The sequence below is a fragment of the Schistocerca cancellata genome, chromosome 10, assembly GCF_023864275.1.
Source record: "Schistocerca cancellata isolate TAMUIC-IGC-003103 chromosome 10, iqSchCanc2.1, whole genome shotgun sequence".
Taxonomy (NCBI): Eukaryota; Metazoa; Arthropoda; class Insecta; order Orthoptera; family Acrididae; genus Schistocerca; species Schistocerca cancellata.
This window is the reverse complement of record NC_064635.1, coordinates 78,714,044-78,733,190: the sequence shown is the minus strand read 5'-3', so window position 1 is coordinate 78,733,190 and position 19,147 is coordinate 78,714,044. Positions and strand designations below refer to the sequence as shown.

Sequence of the window (19,147 nt, the reverse complement as noted above, 5' to 3'; positions counted from 1 at the left end):
TTCTGTCTGCATTATGGTTACTTGATAGGGCACAAACAAATGTATGGACTAAATCTTAGCGCTGGTGGTGACGATCATGCACGTCCGCAGACATTTGTTCGGGCGGGAGGAGAGGGAGGGTGCTCAAAAACTAAAATTGCCATTTTTAATATAAATCAGCTGGTCATTTTCGAGACGTGACAAGCCATATTAAGTAAATTTTACAGGTGACAATAAACGTATTATATCCCAAAGAACTGATAGCTATCCACTCACTTTTAGAGGCGTGTGAGAGTTTACTCCAGATTCGAGGGTGGAGCATCGTTAAATACCTCATCTTGCATCCCCCCTCCCCCCGCGGGATTGCTATAAATTGTTAGCTTAACAATGCACTACAAAATCGCTACGAGAGCAGTGAAGCCTGCTTGGTAAATTCAAACAGAATCCTTGCCAATAAACAAAAACTAAACGAACTTGTAAATCATAACAAGTGTAAGCAGCATGGTTGAGTTCTATTAATTCAGATGTGAGATCTTACCAGAGGAACTGTGAAAACAAGTCATCGAAACGGAAAATGACGAAATGAAGGCTTATGTACTACTCTGTACCTTCCAGCATTCCATCGCTGAGGAAAAGTTCATCATAGTTCACAGCTTTGAACGTCGCACTGGAAGGACAGTGATGTCAGCTTATTAGAACAGTACCCTAAAGGCCGGTATTACACTATCAAATTTCTTTGTCAAAGATTTGATCAAAGATGTGATCCAATATTCCGTCCAATATATTGGACAAAGATCTTTGACGTAGCGCTAGAAGGGGTATTACACTGTCATCAAAGTTTTCGTCAAAGTTCAAGATGGCTGACAACAACTTGTTATTAACCGCAGCAGTTGTACGTACCCCAATTGCATTGTGTGCACATGCGGAAAAGAAGTGGGGGAAAAATGGAACCATACATACGAGGTTGACAGTCTTAAAGTCCTGGGATTACAACTTGATAATAAATTCAGTTGGGAGGAGCACACCACAGAACTGCAGAAACGCCTTAACAAATCTGTATTTGCAATTCGAGTGTTAGCAGACATAGGCAACATAAAAATGAAAAAGCTTGCATACTTTGCCTACTTTGCCGTGCAGTAGTGCGACTGTCAATGTGTCACCCGCAACAGAAGACAGAACCAAACGGTATAAGAAACGAAAACTACATAAGAAATCTCTGGAAACTTTGGAAAAGCTGTCACCAAATAAGAAACATCATAATAAGAGCACATGTACAGATGACAGTTTTTTTTTTCAGACACAGATAAAGTTACTTTGATGAATACTATAGCGGCTTTAGAAAGAAGGAATGCTGTTCTTACAAACAAGTGTGTGCAACTTCGAGCTCTTAAGTAAATTCATTTCAATGCGATTAAATGAATAGTTTCTGATTTGGGTCAACAGAAACATCCGATCTCACGCGTCGGCTTTGACCCGTGACGTAAGGGTGTTGTGGTGTGTGACGTCATTACGGCGCGGAGTTTGGTTTGTGAGTGTGGCGTGTTTGTAGATGTCGTGTTGTTGTTTGTTGTGCCCTCTGGTGGTATGTTCATGGTTTTCGTTTGTTTGGTGTGTTGGGCTCAGTTTGCTGTTGGTCAGTGGTGAGTGCTGCGTGCGTCTTTTTGAAGCGGAATTTGTATTAGTGAGTTAACGGTTTTGTGTGATGGTTAATGTAATGATGATTGCTGTACGTCGGCTGAGTTTGTTATTAAGTGTATTCGGTTGTGGTTTTTTGTTCAGGTATGGATATGAAAGAGCGGATTAATAGTTCTCGGTTGAGGGCTATTTTCGTCTTTATGATACGTATGCGACGTTTTTATATCCGCCATATTTGGTATTCGTATTGGGAGATGTTTTTGAGTTACATAGGTCAAGGGTAGTGGTCGATCCTAAGTTATGGTATTGGTAGCTGCTGTTGAGCTATATAGTTGGAGGGAAGTGTTCAATCTCAATGTTTGGTGGAGTATGTTGATTTTTGTAATGGGAGATGGGATCGGGAGTTGCTGTTGAGCTATATAGGTCAAGGGAAGTGTTCGATCCCAATTTATGGGGTCGGGAGCTGCTGTAGATATATGTAGGTGAAGGGAAGTGTTTGTTCGCAATGTTTTGCGGTGTATTTTGATTTTTGTATTGGGGGATGGGATCGGGAGATGCTGTTGAGCTATATAGGTCAAGGGAAGTGTTCGATCCTAATTTATGGGATCGGGAGCTACTGTAGATCTATATAGGTCAAGGGAAGTGTCCGATTCTGGATAAGAATGTGTTTTGTGGTATTTGGTGAGTTTTGTGATGTCGATTTTTTTCGTCGTCTTGCGTGGTTTTGTATGGCGGTGGGTGGCTAAATTTGTGTATATTTAGTTTCTCCCCACCCAAAAACCCCCAATTTCCCACGCTTGTCCCGTTATAGTCATTAGGCTTTTTGTGAAACCTGTGTGTGTGTTGTTTTTCTATGTATTTTCGTCTTTATGATACGTATGCGACGTTTTTATATCCGCCATATTGGAATTGTCGTTTATGGTCGTTTCCGCCATATTTGTGACGTCATGGGTCAAAGCCGACGGGTAGGATCGGACGCTTCTGTATTTCCTCTGATTTATTTGAGCCGAGGTTTCGAATTTCAAGTGTGTGTCAGTGTGGTTGTGATCTGACATTTTACCGATGTGTGAGGCATAAGCTACGAAAGAATTTAACTCATCAGTTTTAACTGTAATATTTTAGCAGCAGAAAAGCAGTTTAGACATCTCATTTCTGGTATAAACAAAATTTTCCGCCAAAAACTTGACGTGAACGCGCATGCCGTGTCGTCTGCTTGTGAGCGCTTGCTTCCACGCTGACGTCACTAGGCCAGCCAATGGCAGAGCAGAGCGCTTACTGCCCAACCTTATTATTTAGTAACCTTGCCGTTAAGCACCTGCACATCTGTTTGCTAGAAGCTTCAACACTCCATACGCGTCTTTATTAGGGGAGCATTGTTGTGACGCCGCCAACAATGCCATGACGTCGCAGCTAACGAGTTCTTAGCACCGACCAGCAACTATTTGCGAGGGCTGGTTCTACTGAATACGTACAAAACAAATCAAAGAAAACATTGTTTTCGTGCACAGCATTTCATGTTTCTCAAAATACTCGTCGTTAAATTGATACACTATTTGATCAAAATTATTCGGACACCTTTTAGTGGGCGCTAATATAATGTGAGTCCATCCTTCGCCTTTATGACGGTTTGAACTCTGCTGGCGACACTTTTAATGAGGTGTCTGAGTGTCTGTGGAGGAATGACAGCCTATTCTCCGTCAAGAACCGAATGCAGAGAAGGTTGGAATCTGGAGCGATATTCTAATTCAACCCAAATGAGTTCCATTGGGTTCAGGTAGGGACTCTGGGTAGGCGAGTCCATTTCAGGAATGTTGCCCACAAACGTTTGCCTCACAGGTGTTCCGATGATGATAAAAACAATCATCATCTGCGAACCGTTCCTCTGCTGTACGGAGTACACAATGCTGCAGAAAAGTGTTCATACACTTGAGGTGCGACGTAAGAGCGATGGCACACTAGATCATTCGGTATATAGAAAGCTCACTCAGACAGATCTTTACTTGCAAGCCGCTAGTTGCCATCATCCGGCACAAACGATGGGTGTTTTGAAGACATTGGTTCACCGAGCCCACTTTATCTCTGACACCGATAGTTTGCAAATGGAACTGGAGCACCAGCAGACTGTATTTCTGAAGAATAGGTACTCGTCCCAGCACGTGGAGAGAGCGCTGCAAAACTGTAAACGACGGAACAAAGAAGAAGAAGAGGCTATTAAAACAACTGCCTATTTACCACATATTGGTAATATTTCAGCGCAAATAGGCAGAATACTAAGAAAATATAAAGTGAAAGCAATCTTTTTTCCCTCCTGCAGAAATTTCGTCGCTGTTGGGATCTGCCAAAGACGACCTAGAGCTGCGCAAGGCAGGTGTTTACAGGATTCCGTGCGAATGCGGTAAGTCTTATATAGGGCGTACGACGCGTACTGTGCAGGATCGCATTGTGGAACACCAGCGGCATACTCGCCTTTTTCAGCCTTGTAAGTCTGCCATCGCCGAACACTGTATTTCCACTGCTCATGCCATGAATTACGAGGGCTATCCACAAAGTACATTACGTTTTGGAATTAAAAATAAATAAAGTATTGGAAATTTTTTTTATTATATACAGATTAAAGCCACACTTAAATACTACTTTACTACATAGCTGCCATTTAAATTAAGGCACTTATCGTAGCGATGGACGAGCTTGGAAATTCCTTCGTAGTAAAATTCGGCCGCCTACGCCTTCAACCACGTGGTTAATCAGTAACCCGGTAGAAATACGATTTTTGTGGATTTTTTGGAAAGAGGCACTACAATAAACTCTCAAAGGTATTGCCAAACTCTGCACAACCTCAAAAGAGCAATACAAAACAAGCGCAGGGGAAAGTTGGGCTCAAAGATCTTGCTGATTCACGACAACGCCCGGGCCCACACGGCAAATGCCACTCGTGAAGTTCTCGAATCTTTTAAGTGGGAGTTGTTTCCTCATCCGCCGTACAGTCCCGACCTGGCACCGAGCGACTTCCACTTATTCTCAGCAATGAAGAAGTGGTTGGCTATGCAGCGTTTTGATGACGACGCACAGCTTCAAGAAGAGGTAACCACGTGGTTGAAGGCGCAGGCGGCCGAATTTTACGACGAAGGAATTTCCAAGCTCGTCCATCGCTACGATAAGTGCCTTAATTTAAATGGCAACTATGTAGAAGAGTAGTATTGAAGTGTGGCTTTCATCTGTATATAATAAAAGAATTTTCCAATACTTTATTTATTTTTAATTCCAAAACGTAATGTACTTTGTGGATAGCCCTCGTACAATGAGAGAAAAATTGTGGTCCATACATCTAACTTTTGGAGTTCTATTATTAATGAATCCGTGGAAATACGGCTGTCTGACAGTGAGTCTCTTATTAATCGTGACGGCGGCTACCAATTGAATTCGGCATGGAATCCAGTTGTCGGAAAACTTCGTGTTCTCCGTAGCCGGCGTAGGTCTGTGATGGAACCGCAGGAAGACAATCGAATTACTATCGATTCGGCGAGTTTTCACTACGGAGGGCGCGCGGCACAGCAGAATCCAACGCGCTCAAGTAGCGCACGCGCAACAACTGAATCCACCGCACATGTGCCGGAGGGGCCTTAAATACCAGAGCTCAGGGAGTTCTCACCAGTATCACCTGAAGACGGCCAGAAGACTCTGCGGCGAAATATCGTGGCAGGAATTTGCAAACATCCGGCAGTTCGCCCGAAATTTTGTGGAACATGTTCACACACTTCCTTAACCAGGAGAAATATATGCCTATGACTACTAGTTTATAATTCATTGTGGGCATTCCCCATGTAATAAACATGAATAAGTATATTTATTCCCCCCATGAACCATGGACCTTGTCGTTGGTGTGGAGGCTTGCGTGCCTCAGCAATAAAGATAGCCGTACCGTAAGTGCAACCACAACTGAGGGGTATCTGTCGAGAGGCCAGACAAGCGTGTGGTTTCTGAAGAGGGTCAGCAGCCTTTTCAGTAGTTGCAGGGGCAACAGTCTGGATGATTGACTGATCTGGCCTTGTAACACTAACCAAAACGGCCTTGTTGTGCTGGTGCTGCGAACGGCTGAAAGCAAGGGGAAACTACAGCCGTAATTTTTCCCGAGGGCATGCAGCTATACTGTATGGTTGAATGGAGAGCTGCATCAGATCAGTCTCTGAAGACCACAACAGCAACAACCAGGAGACCTGACTCTAGCCTCGAGAAACATACCGTAACACCACCTTCTCCTTACTTCGACATTGGCAATACACACAATGGAAGATAACGTTTTTTCGTCATATCGAAAGCCTTCCATCCTTACCACAGGGTATAGCAGGATTCATCACTCCAAATCAATGTTACCAGTGGCATCGCAGTTTACACTGCCTCAAAGTCCATCCCCGGCAGCTGAGGGGTCAGTGCGACAGAATGTCAATCTTAAGGACACGGGTTCAATTCCCGGCTGGGTCGGAGATTTTCTCCGCTCAGGGACTGGGTGTTGTGTTATCCTAACCATCATCATTTCATCCCCGTCGACGCGCAAGTCGCTGAAGTGGCGTCAAATCGAAAGAGTTGGACCCGGCGAACAGTCTACCGATGGGAGACCCCACTCACACCACCTCAACCGTTGTTTCCCATTGACTACAGAAATATGTCAAAATACTAACACGAATTCTTTACAGACGAATGGAAAAACTGGTAGAAGCCGACCTCGGGGAAGATCAGTTTGGATTACGTAGAAATGTTGGAACACGTGAGGCAATACTGACCCTACGACTTATCTTAAAAAATAGATTAAGAAAAGGCAAACGTACGTTTCTAGCATTTGTAGACTTAGAGAAAGCTTTTCACAATGTTGACTGGAATACTCTCTTTCAAATTCTGAAGGTGGCACGGGTAAAATACAGTGAGTGAAAGGCTATTTACAATTTGTACAGAAACCACATGGCAGTTATAAGAGTCGAGGGACATTAAAAGGGAGGCGAAAAATTGTACAACACTATGCTTAAACTGACACACAATATTATTTAGCGCAACGCAATCTGACTTTCAAAAATCCCTACAAAAGAATGGCCCTGACTAACATTAACCTATACCTTTCACAAATCACTTACCTCACCAAAAATCTTCGTTACTTGCACTACTGCAATACAGCGAGCGCCACTACTGCTAGCTAAATAAAAGATTCAAACTACGGAAGGCACTAACTACTGATAGGGATAATTAGCAAATGAAAGATATTAATAGAGAACAAACAATGTATTTACCTTAATATCATCACAAGTCATAATATATGTAATTTCAAAACTCCGCCATCTCTCTCCTCACATCCACCACTGCTGGCGGTTCACCTCCAACTGCGCAACGCTACGCGCTGTTCACATCCAGCTGCCGCTGCCCAACACTACAATGGCAGACAACAATGCAAACTAGCCACAGACTGTATACAGCACAGCCAGTGATTTTCATACAGAGCGCTACGTAACGTTGCCAATAAGAAAATATAAACAGCCTCAGATTATCCATTCTCAAAAATCCGCCATCTCACTTCCCCACATCCACCACTGCTGGCGGCTCACCTCCAACTGCGCAACGCTACGCGCTGTTCACATCCAGCTGCCGCTGCCTAACACTACAATGGCGGACAACAATGCAAACTAGCCACAGGCTGCACACAGCACAGCCAGTGACCTTCATACAGAGCGCTACGTAACGTTGCCAATAAGAAAACATAAACAGCCTACTTACAAAGGAAACAAAAGAAAAATTCGGAGTAGGAATTAAAATCCATGGAGAAGAAATTAAAACTTTGAGGTTCGCCCATGACATTGTAATTCTGTCAGAGACAGCAAAGGACTTGGAAGAGCAGTTGAACGGAATGGATGGTGTCTTGGAAGGAGGATATAAGATGAACATCAACAAAAGCAAAACGAGGATAATGGAATGTAGTCGAATTAAATCAGGTGATGCTGAGGATATTAGATTAGGAAATGAGAGGCTTAAAGTAGTAAATGAGTTTTGCTATTTGGGGAGTAAAATAACTGATGATGGTCGAAGTAGAGAGGATATAAAATGTCGACTGGCAATGGCAAGAAAAGCGTTTCTGAAGAAGAGAAATTTGTTAACATCGAGTATAGATTTAAGTGTCAGGAGGTCGTTTCTGAAAGTATTTGTATGGAGTGTAGCCATGTATGGAAGTGAAACGTGGACGATAAATAGTTTAGACAAGAAGAGAATAGAAGCTTTCGAAATGTGGTGCCACAGAAGAATGCTGAAGATTACATGGATACATCACATAACTAATGAGGAGGTATTGAACAGAATTGGGGAAGGAGAAATTTGTGGCACAACTTGACTAGAAGAAGGGATCGGTTGGTAGGACATATTCTGAGGCATCCTAAGGGATCACCAATTTAGTATTGGAGGGCAGCGCAGAGGGTAAAGATCGTAGAGACGAATACACTAAACAGATTCAGAAGGATGTAGGTTGTAGTTGGTACTGGGAGATGAAGAAGCTTGCACGGGATAGAGTAGCGTGGAGAGCTGCAGCAAACCAGTCTCTGGACTGAAGACCACAACAAACAGAAATGTGAAACTTGTAAGGTGCTGCTCAACATTGTAACTCCCTACGCACAGTCATTGTGATACCTGGACTACTGGGAGGAGTTTGGAACCCACGAGTGATCCTTCCACGGATAGCAAAAAAGTTTTACAGTCACCCTTCGCAATGGTCGGCGGGCCCTGTCTGTCGGTACACGAGGTCTGTCTGGTCTCGGATCACCTGTGGTTTTTCCTTCGCGTTTCCGCTGAACGATCTCATTGCCAGCAGTCGACTCGGGCTGTTGTAGAACTGTTGAAGTCCCTTTGTTACTCAGGTGAGATACAATGACTAGTCCACATTCGTAGCTATTGACCTCTCCTGACCTACACATTCTGTCCACCCCTGGTATCTGAGTGGTCAGCGCGACGGAATGTCATACCTAATGGTCCGGGTCGATTCCCGGCTGGGTCGGAGACTTTCTCCGCTCAGGAACTGGGTGTTGTGTTGTCCTAACCATCATCATTTCATCCCCATCGACACGCAAGTCGCCGAAGTAGCGTCAACTCGAAAGACCGGTCTACCCGACGGGAGTCCCTAACCACACGGCATTTCCATTTACCTAAACATTCTGTTGTTACTGCTTGTCTGCTGACAACATACTGTCGCTAATCGGATTGGGTATTTCACCCTACTGTATCTGAAGGATCAGGAAATGCATCCTCCGCGTTCTGACTGCTGTAGGGATTTGTGAAGAGATGGCTTAGTGTGTGCCCAACGGCTGAACTCTGTGTGTCGGATTCATGTGTCGTTTGTGTGTTCGATATTGTTTGTCGAAAGTCCATGTGTCGTATCAGCGAGTGAGTGCGAAATGGAATAGTTGGAATTTTTCATAGAAATTGGTGATCTTTTGCATGTTAAGGTCACGATGTGCTCAGCACATAACGAGGTGCGTCCGTTATGATCGTGGGATTCGGGTTAGCAAACTCTAGATCTTTTTGAGGTGTATATTAGAATCCATCTTCCAAACTTCCGACGCATAGATGACGTCTGGGAGAGTAACGGTCTTGTAGGGGAGTTTAACGCTGGTCGTGAGATCGTCGCCTTTCAGGAAAGGAGAAAGTAGTAGGTTTCTGGCTTTACCTTTAATACATATGTTAGTAATGTGGTGGAAAGAGTTCATTGGACGTCTCTTTGAGAATTTAAGAGAGCTTTGGAGGACATAAGATCAAATCAGGCAGGAGCGATCGATAATATTCCATCAGAGTTTCTAAAATCATTGGGGGAAGTGGCAACAAATCGACTCTTCACGTTGGTGTGTAGAATGCATGAGTCTGGCAATACACCGTGTGACGTTCGGAAAAATATCATCCACACAATTCCGAAGACTGCGAGAGCTGACAAGTGCGAGAATTATCGCACAATCAGCTTAACAACTCATGCATCCAAATTGCTGACAAGAATAATATACAGAAGAATGGAAAAGAAAATTGAGGATGTGTTAAATGACGAGCAGTTTAGCTTCAGAAAAGATAAAGGCACCAGAGACGCAATTCTGACGTCACGGTTGATAATGGAAGCAAGACTAAAGAAAAATCAAGACACGTTCATAGGATTTGTCGACCTTGAAAAAGCGTTCGACAGTGTAAAATGGTGCAAGATCTTCGAAATTCAGAGAAAAATAGGGATAAGCTATAGGGAGAGACGAGTAACATACAATATGTACAAGAGCCAACAGGGAATAATGAGAGTGGATGACCAAGAACGAAGTGCTCAGATTAAAAAGGGTGCAAGAACAGGGACATAGTCTTTCGCCCCTACTGTTCAATCTGTACATCTAATAAGCAATGATAGAAATAAAAGGGAGATTCATGAGTGGAATCAAAATTCAAGGTAGAAAGATATCAATGATCCGATTCGCTGATGACATCGCTATCCTGAGTGAAAGTGAAGAAGAATTATATGATTTGCTGAATGGAACGAGTAGTCTAAAAAGTACAGAATATAAATTTAGAGGAAATCCAAGAAAGACGAAAGAAATGAGAATTAGCAGAAATGGGAACATCAGGATTTATGGTCACTAAGTAGATGAAGTTAAGGAATTCTGCTACTTCGGCAGCAAAATAACCAATGACGGACGGAGCAAGGCGGACATCAAAAGCAGACTAGCGTTGGCAAAAAGGGCATTCCTGGCCAAGAGAAGAGTACTAGTATCAAACATAGGCCTTAATTTGAGGAAGGAATTTCTGAGAATATAGGTTTGGAGCACAGCATTGTATGGTAGTGAACATGGACTGCGGGATAACTGGAATGGAAGATGGTTCAAATAGCTCTGAGCACTATGGGACTTAATGTCTACGGTCACCAGTCCCCTAGAACTTAGAACTACTTAAACCTAACTAACCTAAGGACAGCACACAACACGCAGTCATGACGAGGCAGAGAAAATCCCTGACCCCGCCGGGAATCGAACCCGGGAACCCGTGGAACGGAAGAGAATTAATCATTTGAGATGTGGTGCTACAGACGGATGTTGAAAATTAGGTGGACTGATAAGCTAAGGAATAAGGAGTTATGTGGAGAATCGGAGAGGAAAGGAATGTATGGAAAATACTGACAAGAAGGGACAGGATAATAGGACATCTGTTAAGACATCGGGGACTGACTTCCATGGTATTATAGGGAGCTGCAGAGGCAAAAACTGTTGAGGAATGCAGATATTTGAATACATCCAGCAGATAATTGAGGACGTAGGTTGGAAATGCTTCTCTGAGATGAAGAGGTTGCTCAGGAGAGAAATACTTTGTGGGTCGCATCAACGCAGTCAGAAAACTGATGACTCAAAAAAGAAAGTAATGTGGGCTTACGTAGTTAATTTACTATCAATTACAAGGCCTAAATATTTTACCGTATTCATCCAAGGGACGTCTGTGCCATTTAGTTTAAACAGCAGTGTGGTGGACGAATATTATTACTTGGCATTTGGTGGGATTAATTTTGATTTCCCAAAGCATGCACCACTGAGTAATTTGCTCAAAGCTATCCTTGAAGTGTCATCGTGATATAATTAAAGTTTGTGTTGCATCTGTATATTGCTGTTTAATCACCGTGCATTGCAATTTCATCTCCTTGGTATATTTCTTTGTCAAAGTTGATATATCAAATATTTATGTAAAAGAAATTTAATGCTGTAATAGGGAACTTTGTCAAATATTGTCTGTCGTCAAATAAATATGAGCAAATCTAGAGCCTCGCCGTCTATTTGATCATAAAATTCGTTCGTCTTCTGTTCACTGCAATATGAAATATAACCGCTTGGAACTTTGGCGTCACTACAGCTATTTGACGTCTCTGTAGTGTGTTTGTAAACATGGCTTCAGAGTTTTGTTCCTTCGACTATTTGTTTTGAATAAACTTGCTTCGACTAGGGTGGGAGGGGGGGGGGGTGAGCATGGGGCACAGTGCATGCTATTAATTGTGTGTTGATGGGTAGGTGGAATATGCTGCAGGCGACTTCACGTCCACAGTCACAACTACCTCTACATCTGGGAACATCCAGCTAGCCGGGATAGAGGATGTGGTCACACTCTAAAACAAATAATTCTTTCTTAACTTTCGATTCTACTTTGTTTATCTTTGAACTCCGGATGCCACAAATTAAAAGCCGTTTCATCTGTTTCGTACTTTTTATTAATTTTGTAGTTGAAACGCTAATTCCATTAATTAAGTTATTCAAAAATAAAAATAGTTGTTATTGTCCGCATAGTGAACTGAGCACTTATTTACCTTCAGATATTTGCCCTTCACTGCTTTATAAATCGCTTTACACTTTTCTGGAATTATTTTGTTTAATGTGAAATGTGATATTCCAGTGCTGTCTTGTAAACTAGAGTAGCTATCTCGTGTATCAAGAAATCCCAGTGTCACAGTTTGCCTGTCTCCTGCACATGCAGCATTTCTCAGGAGAGTATTCTGTTTCGTAATATGAGAAGCGACTTAACTGAGCAAATACTGAAATACACTGTCATCCATTCGTAAGTAATTTATGTATAAGACTTGACACTCCTCACTAGCAGCTCACGAAACAAATGTTGCTGAATGCTTTTACTGTCTCAACGTAATACACATGGCTCCATCCAAGTACGTTTCCTTTTTTCCACGGCTTTTCTTCCAAACACACACACAGTGCAATTGTGGTACTAGCAACTGCTGCGGATAAAAACAAGTTGTTGTCAGCCATCTTGAAATCTGATGAAAAATATGATGGCAGTGTAATACCCCTTTTTTGCGCCACGTCTAAGATCTTTGACAAAGAAATTTGAAGAATATTTGATCATATTTCTTTATCAAAGAAATATGAAAGTGTAATACCGGCCTTGGGAATGTCGCTTGTGTGCAGTAGGTACTGAAGCGGCCCAAGCGCAGAATCAAATAAAATGGTTCAAATGGCTCTGAGCACTATGGGACTTAACTTCTGAGGTCATCAGTCCCCTAGAACTTAGAACTACTTAAACCTAACTAACCTAAGGGCATCACACACATCCATGCCCGAGGCAGGATTCGAACCTGCGACCGTAGCGGTTGCGCGGTTCCCGACTGTAGCGCCTAGAACCGCTCGGCCACTCAGGCCGGCAAGCACAGAATCCTGGGACATCCGGCCTCTATGGATTTTCCACTACTGCCGGCTCTGCCCCGAGGAACGAGTACAAGATCCGTGTCATATGTTCGGGCACGTCATAGGCGTCAAGTTACAGAGAGCTTCCTGCCAGACGAGGTCCGGGCCGTCGCTTCGTGCGGGTGCCGCAGCAGGCTGTGCCGAATGCGTCATCGGACGTGTGTGGGGCGGCTTTCTCTGTCCTGGCGCAGTCGTCTGCCCTTCACCCGTGTCCGGAATACCCGACGTCTCCTAACGGGACTCACGGACTGACCGAGACACACACAGGAGCGACGCGAGTCCGCCGAACGCAGACAATGCGTCCCGCCTACTGCAGTATTGTGTTGGTCGTCTCTGGCACAATGCGTCACATCACTCGGAGGGATACCACGACAGCTCGGTAAACCACTTTAAGCAGAACCAGGAAGCGTTAATGTGTTAAATACTTGACGTTAAACATGTAACAGAGTAAATGTTAACAAAATGTTTGAATTTATTTTTAATGTTTGTCGGAAATTGCTCAGTGGTCTCATTATAAAACACTAGACGACTGTTTTAAGCAAAAGCTACACTACAGGCCATAAAAATTGCTACACCAAGAACAAAAGCAGATGATAAACGGGTATTCATTGGACAAATATACTGTAGTAGAACTGACACGTGATAACATTTTAACGCAATTTGCGTGCATAGATCCTGAGAAATCAGTACCCAGAACAACCACCTCTGGCCGTAGTAATGGCCTCGATACGCCCGGGCATTGAGCCAAGCAGAGCTTGGATGGCGTGTACAGGTACAGCCGCCCATGCAGCTTCAACACCATACCACAGTTCATCAAGAATAGTGATTGGCGTATTGTGACAAGCCAGTTGCTCGGCCACCATTGAACAGACGTTTTCAATTGGACAATGTGCTGGCCAGGGCAGCAGTCGAACATTTTCTGTATCCAGATAGGCCCGTACAGGACCTGCAACATGTGGTCGTCCATTATCCTGCTAAAATGTAGGGTTTCGCAGGGATCGAATGAAGGGTAGAGCCACGGGTCGTAACACATCTGAAATGTAACGTCCACTGTTCAAAGAGCCGTCAGTCCGAAGAAGAGGTGACCGAGACGTGTAACCATACCATCACGCCGGGTAATACGCCAGTATGGAGATGACGAATACACGTTTCCAATGTGCGTTCACCGCGATGTCGCCAGACATAGATGCGACCATCACGATGCTGTAAACAGAACCTGGATTCATCCGAAAAAATGACTTTTGTCATTCGTGCACCCAGGTTCGTCGTTGAGTACACCATCGCAGGTGCTCCTGTCTGTGATGCAGCGTCAAGGGTAACCGCAGCCATGGTCTCCGAGTTGATAGTCCATGCCCCTGCAACCGTCGTCGAACTGTTCGTGCAGATGGTTGTTGTCTTGCAAACGTCCCCCATCAGTTGACTCAGGGATCGAGACGTGGCTGCACGATCCGTTACAGCCATGCGTATAAGATCCCTGTCATCTCGACTGCTAGTGATACGAGGCCGTTAGGATCCAGCACGGCGTTCCGTATTACCCTCCTGAACCCACCGATCCCACATTCTGCTAACAGTCATTGGATCTCGACCAACGCGAGCAGCAATGTCGCGAGACGATAAACCGCAATCGCGATAGGCTACAATCCGACCTCTATCAAAGTCGGAAACGTGATGGTACGCGTTTCTCCTCCTTACGCGAGGCATCACAACAACGTTTCACCGGGCAACGCCGTTCGACTGCTATACGTGTATGAGAAATCGGTTGGAAACTTTCAACATGTCATCACGTTGTATGTGTCGCCACCAGCGCCAAGCTTCGGTCAATGCTCTGGAAAGCTAATCATCTGCATATCACAGCATCTGCTGGTTAAATTTCATGTCTGTAGCACGTCATCTTCGTGGTGTAGCAATTTTAATGGCCAGTAGTGTAGTTTTTCACGCATCTCAAAGTTCATGACGTGACATCTCCTGAACTGTGTGATACAACGAAATATTGTCGCAGATACATTTCGTGGTATATGCGGATATGTCTGCGAAACGTGTTGCGAATAGAGTTAGCAGTAAAGAACTAACAAAACGTGATGCCTGATGCTTAAGTTTTACTTGCTAAAGTAAGCGATTATTTTTTTTTTTTTCACTTCGTCGTTTCGTGGAGGTTGCCAGCGAGGAAACGATTCGTAAAGGTTTGAAATTACGATTAAACTTTGTTGCAAGCCGTCAAGTGTTCTCATTCTCAAACACTGGACGAATACAGTCTGGGTGATCTGCACGTCGTGAGCTATGTTGCCTTAAGACATACATACAGTTTTTGACTGTAATGTTCTACTGTGCTAAATCTTTAACATAATATGCTACCGCTTAATGAATACGTTATGACAGCATTTTAAATTTTTAGATTCGGTCAATAATTACATGAAATATTAGTTAGTTAATTAATTTATTTATTCATTGCTTATTTAACCCGACCAGATTAAGGCCTTAAGGTCTTCTCTTACGTCTGACCACAAACAAAATATACCAAAGATATTATAAAACGTTCGCAATAGTAACAGTAGTAGTAACTACTGTCCATTAAAATTGCTACACCTTGAAGAAATGCAGATGATAAACGGGTATTCATTGGACAAATATATTATACTAGAACTGACATGTGATTACATTTTCACGCAGTTTTGATGCATAGACCCTGAGAAACCAGTACCCAGAACAACCACCTCTGGCCGTAATAACAGCCTTGATACGCCTGGGCATTCACTCAAACACAGCTTGGATTGCGTGTACAGGTACAACTGGCCATACAGCTTCAACACGATACCACAGTTCATCAAGAGTAGTGACTGACGTATTGTGTCCAGCCAGTTGCTCGGCCACCATTGACCAGACGTTGTAAGTTTTTTATGTTGGTAACGTCACCTAGCGCTCTGTATGAAAATCACTGGCTCTGCTGTGTGCAGTCTGTGGCTGGTTTGCATTGTTGGAATTTGCTATTGCAGTGTTGGACAGTTGGCTGTTAACAGCGCGTAGCGTTGCGCAGTTGGAGATGAACCGCCAGCAGTGGTGGATTTGGGGAGTGAGATGGCGGAGTTTTGAGAGCGGATGGTCTGGACGTGTGTCCATCAGAGAGAGTAAATTTGTAAGACTGGATGTCATGAACTGATATATATATATATATATATATATATATATATATATATATATATATATATATATATATATATATATATAATGACTTTTGAACACTAATAAGGCAAATACATTGTTTGTTCTCTATCAAAATCTTTCTTTTGCTAACTATGCCTATCAGCAGTTAGTGCCTTCAGTAGTTAGAATCTTTTATTCATCTGGCAGTACTGGCGCACGCTGTATTGCAGTAGTTTGAGTAACGAAGATTTTTGTGAGGTAAGTGATTCATGAAAGGTATAACTTATTGTTAGTCAAGGCCATTCTTTTGTAGGGATTTTTGAAAGTTAGATTGCGTTGCGCTAAAAGTATTGTGTGTCAGTTTAAGCACAGTCATCTATAACATTTCTAAGGGGACGTTTCATAACGTTTTCAATTTGTGAGAGATCTGGAGAATGTGCTGGCCAGGGCAGCAGTCGAACATTTTCTGTATCCAGATAGGCCCATACAGGACTTGAAACATGTGGTCGTCCATTATCCTGCTAAAATGTAGGGTTTCGCAGGGATCGAATGAAGGGCAGAGCCACGGGTCGTAACACATCAGAAATGTAATGTCCACTGTTCAAAGTGCCGTCAATGCGAACAAGAGCTGACCGTGACGTGTAACCAGTGTCACACCATACCATCACGCCGGGTGATACGCCAGTGTGGTGATGAAGAATACACGCTTCCAATGTGCATTCACCGCGATGTCGCCAAACACGGATGTGACCATCATGATGCTGTAAACATAACCCGGATTCATCCGAAAAAATTACGTTTTGCCATTCGTGCACCCAGGTTCGTCGTTGAGTATACCATCGCAGGCGCTCCTGTCTGTGATGCAGCGTCAGAGATAACCGCTACCATGGTCTCCGAGCTGATAGTCAATGCTGCTGCAAACGTCGTCGAACTGTTCGTGCAGATGGTTGTTGTCTTGCAAATGTCCCCATCTGTTGACTCAGGAATCGAGACGTGGCTGCACGATCCGTTACAGCCATGTCATCTAGACTGCCAGTGATACGAGGCCGTTGGGATCTGGCACGGCGTTCCGTATTACCCTCCTGAATCCACCGATTCCATATTCTGCTAACAGTCATTGGATCTGGACCCATGCGAGCTGCAATGTCGCGATACGATAAACCGCAATCGCGATAGGCTACAATCCGGCTTTTACCAAAGTCGGAAACGTGATGGTACGCATTTCTCCTCCTTACACGAGGCATCACAACAACGTTTCACCAGGCAACGCCGGTCAACTGCTGTTTGTGTATGAGAAATCGGTTGGAAACTTTCCTCATGTCAGCACGTTGTAGGCGTCGTCACCGGCGCCAACCTTGTGTGAATGCTCCGAAAAGCTAATCATTTGCATGTCACAGCATCGTCTTCCTGTCGGTTAAATTTAGCGTCTGTAGCACGTCAACTTCGTGGTGTAGCAATTTTAATGGTCAGTAGTGTATTAACCGGCTCTATTAACAATAATAATAATAATAACAATAATAAAGAGCATTTAGATTGAAATAGATTACCTTAGTTCGTTTCAAACTATCTTTACTAAATGGCAGTGACAGTAGCTGTTAGGAAAGGACAGAATATAAATAAAGACCTCTGTCAACAAGAGGTAGGGAAAAACCGTGGAGAATGGGCACTGACGAGACTGACAAAGGAAATTTCTCATCGCAACCCCCTCAGATTTAGTAGTAAGAAGTTCCAGTGGATGGCCCTTCAAAAACTGAACACAGATCAAGCATGAAAAAGGGAACATGGTATGCCGAACTGCGAAAACAAAAGCAAAATAGAAACAGTGAACGGTTCCAAGAACATGTACAATATAGAGCAGCCTTCAGCGGCAACGCTGTTGAGGTTAACTGATGGATGTGTTGGACTGCCAAGTGGGCAAGCCGGCACCGGTAGCTCAGCGTGTTTGGTCAGAGGGTTAGCTGCCCTCTGTAATAATAATAATAAAAAAAAAACTGAGTTAATGAATCAACGACGATCATAAACGGGTACGGGTGTTTTAGGACGTCCGCCCCGAACAGATGCACCGAAAAAAACAGCGTGTTCGGTCAGAGGTTTGTTCGCCCTCTGTAATAAAATAAAACTGAGTAAAGGAATCACCGATCAACTTGAACGGATATCTTGTGACGTCCGCGCAGACCAAACGCAACGAACTATATCAAACAAAAAAGAAGTGGGTGAACCTCGTTCAAACCTCTATCAAGCCAATTTTTTTCCGCTGTTCGCTGTATTCAAATTTGTGTCTGTGTCGTGGGGTAACGTCCGTTTGCAACAGCGAGGTGTAAGTCTACGCTGTTAGCAGCCGAAAGGAAGTGACTTTCGAATGGGAACCGCAAACGTTCGATGACAAGGCGACAAATCAACCGAATCCTCCACCGGAAAACACGTCGGGTGTGTCATACAAGGTATTAGTGACAGCACGTGTGTCATGTGATAGGAATCTCTTATCGACGCACCTAACTTGTATGCCTGGTAAGTGAGTGAGATATGTCCCCTTGCCCGGTGTGATCACTCTGAAGAAAATTATGGAAACACTATAGTTTGTCAAATAAGCTGCAACAAATGAACGGGACAGTTTCATAACCACACAGTTTCTCTGTGCTTTGTCAAAACATATGTTTTAATGGTTTTGGAGTTGCGTTCCGTTCTGGAAGTTCTGACTCTTGAATTTCTTTGCTATAAAATAGTTCACACCTTCGACCATAAATATAATAGACTGTCCCTGACGTCATTTTCGTGGCTCCAACATCTCTGGGCTGAAGTCACGTGAATGTTGGCAAAACATGGTTGTTTCGTGTTGCGCTTATGGCTGTACTCAGCGTTTTATCGGGGAAATGGCATTACATTTCACGTGTAAGCGTGTCTAAGATAGTGCAGATGCGTTTATTGAAATCTGCTGAAGTGACTTTTATATGTTTTTTACACTTGAAATAGAGTATCACGTAAATTAAAGTGTTGAAAATGATGCCTGTAAAGTCAGACTCATATTACATTTTGGAAAGTATCTGCGATAATTTGGTTACAGAAGTAAGTATAATCGTTTCTCGTTCCTACTCATAGGTTCCGTAAGGATGAAAACCGAAGGCAGCTTTGGATACAGGCCCTGAAACATAAAAACTTTAAGCCGTTTGCACATA

The 19,147-nt window shown here is 43.5% G+C and overlaps 1 protein-coding gene across 1 annotated transcript in view; it reads right to left on the bottom strand.

Moving 5' to 3' along the window:
- The window catches only part of LOC126106523 (neurogenic locus protein delta), a 43,688-nt gene extending 43,021 nt beyond the window's left edge, over positions 1 to 667 (bottom strand). Inside the window, exon 1 of the mRNA XM_049912850.1 lies at positions 588 to 667. Coding sequence (XP_049768807.1) covers positions 588 to 623 — 36 coding nt within the window. The 5' untranslated portion in view covers positions 624 to 667. The remainder of the gene's footprint in view (positions 1 to 587) is intronic.
- Positions 668 to 19,147: the final 18,480 nt, after the last annotated feature.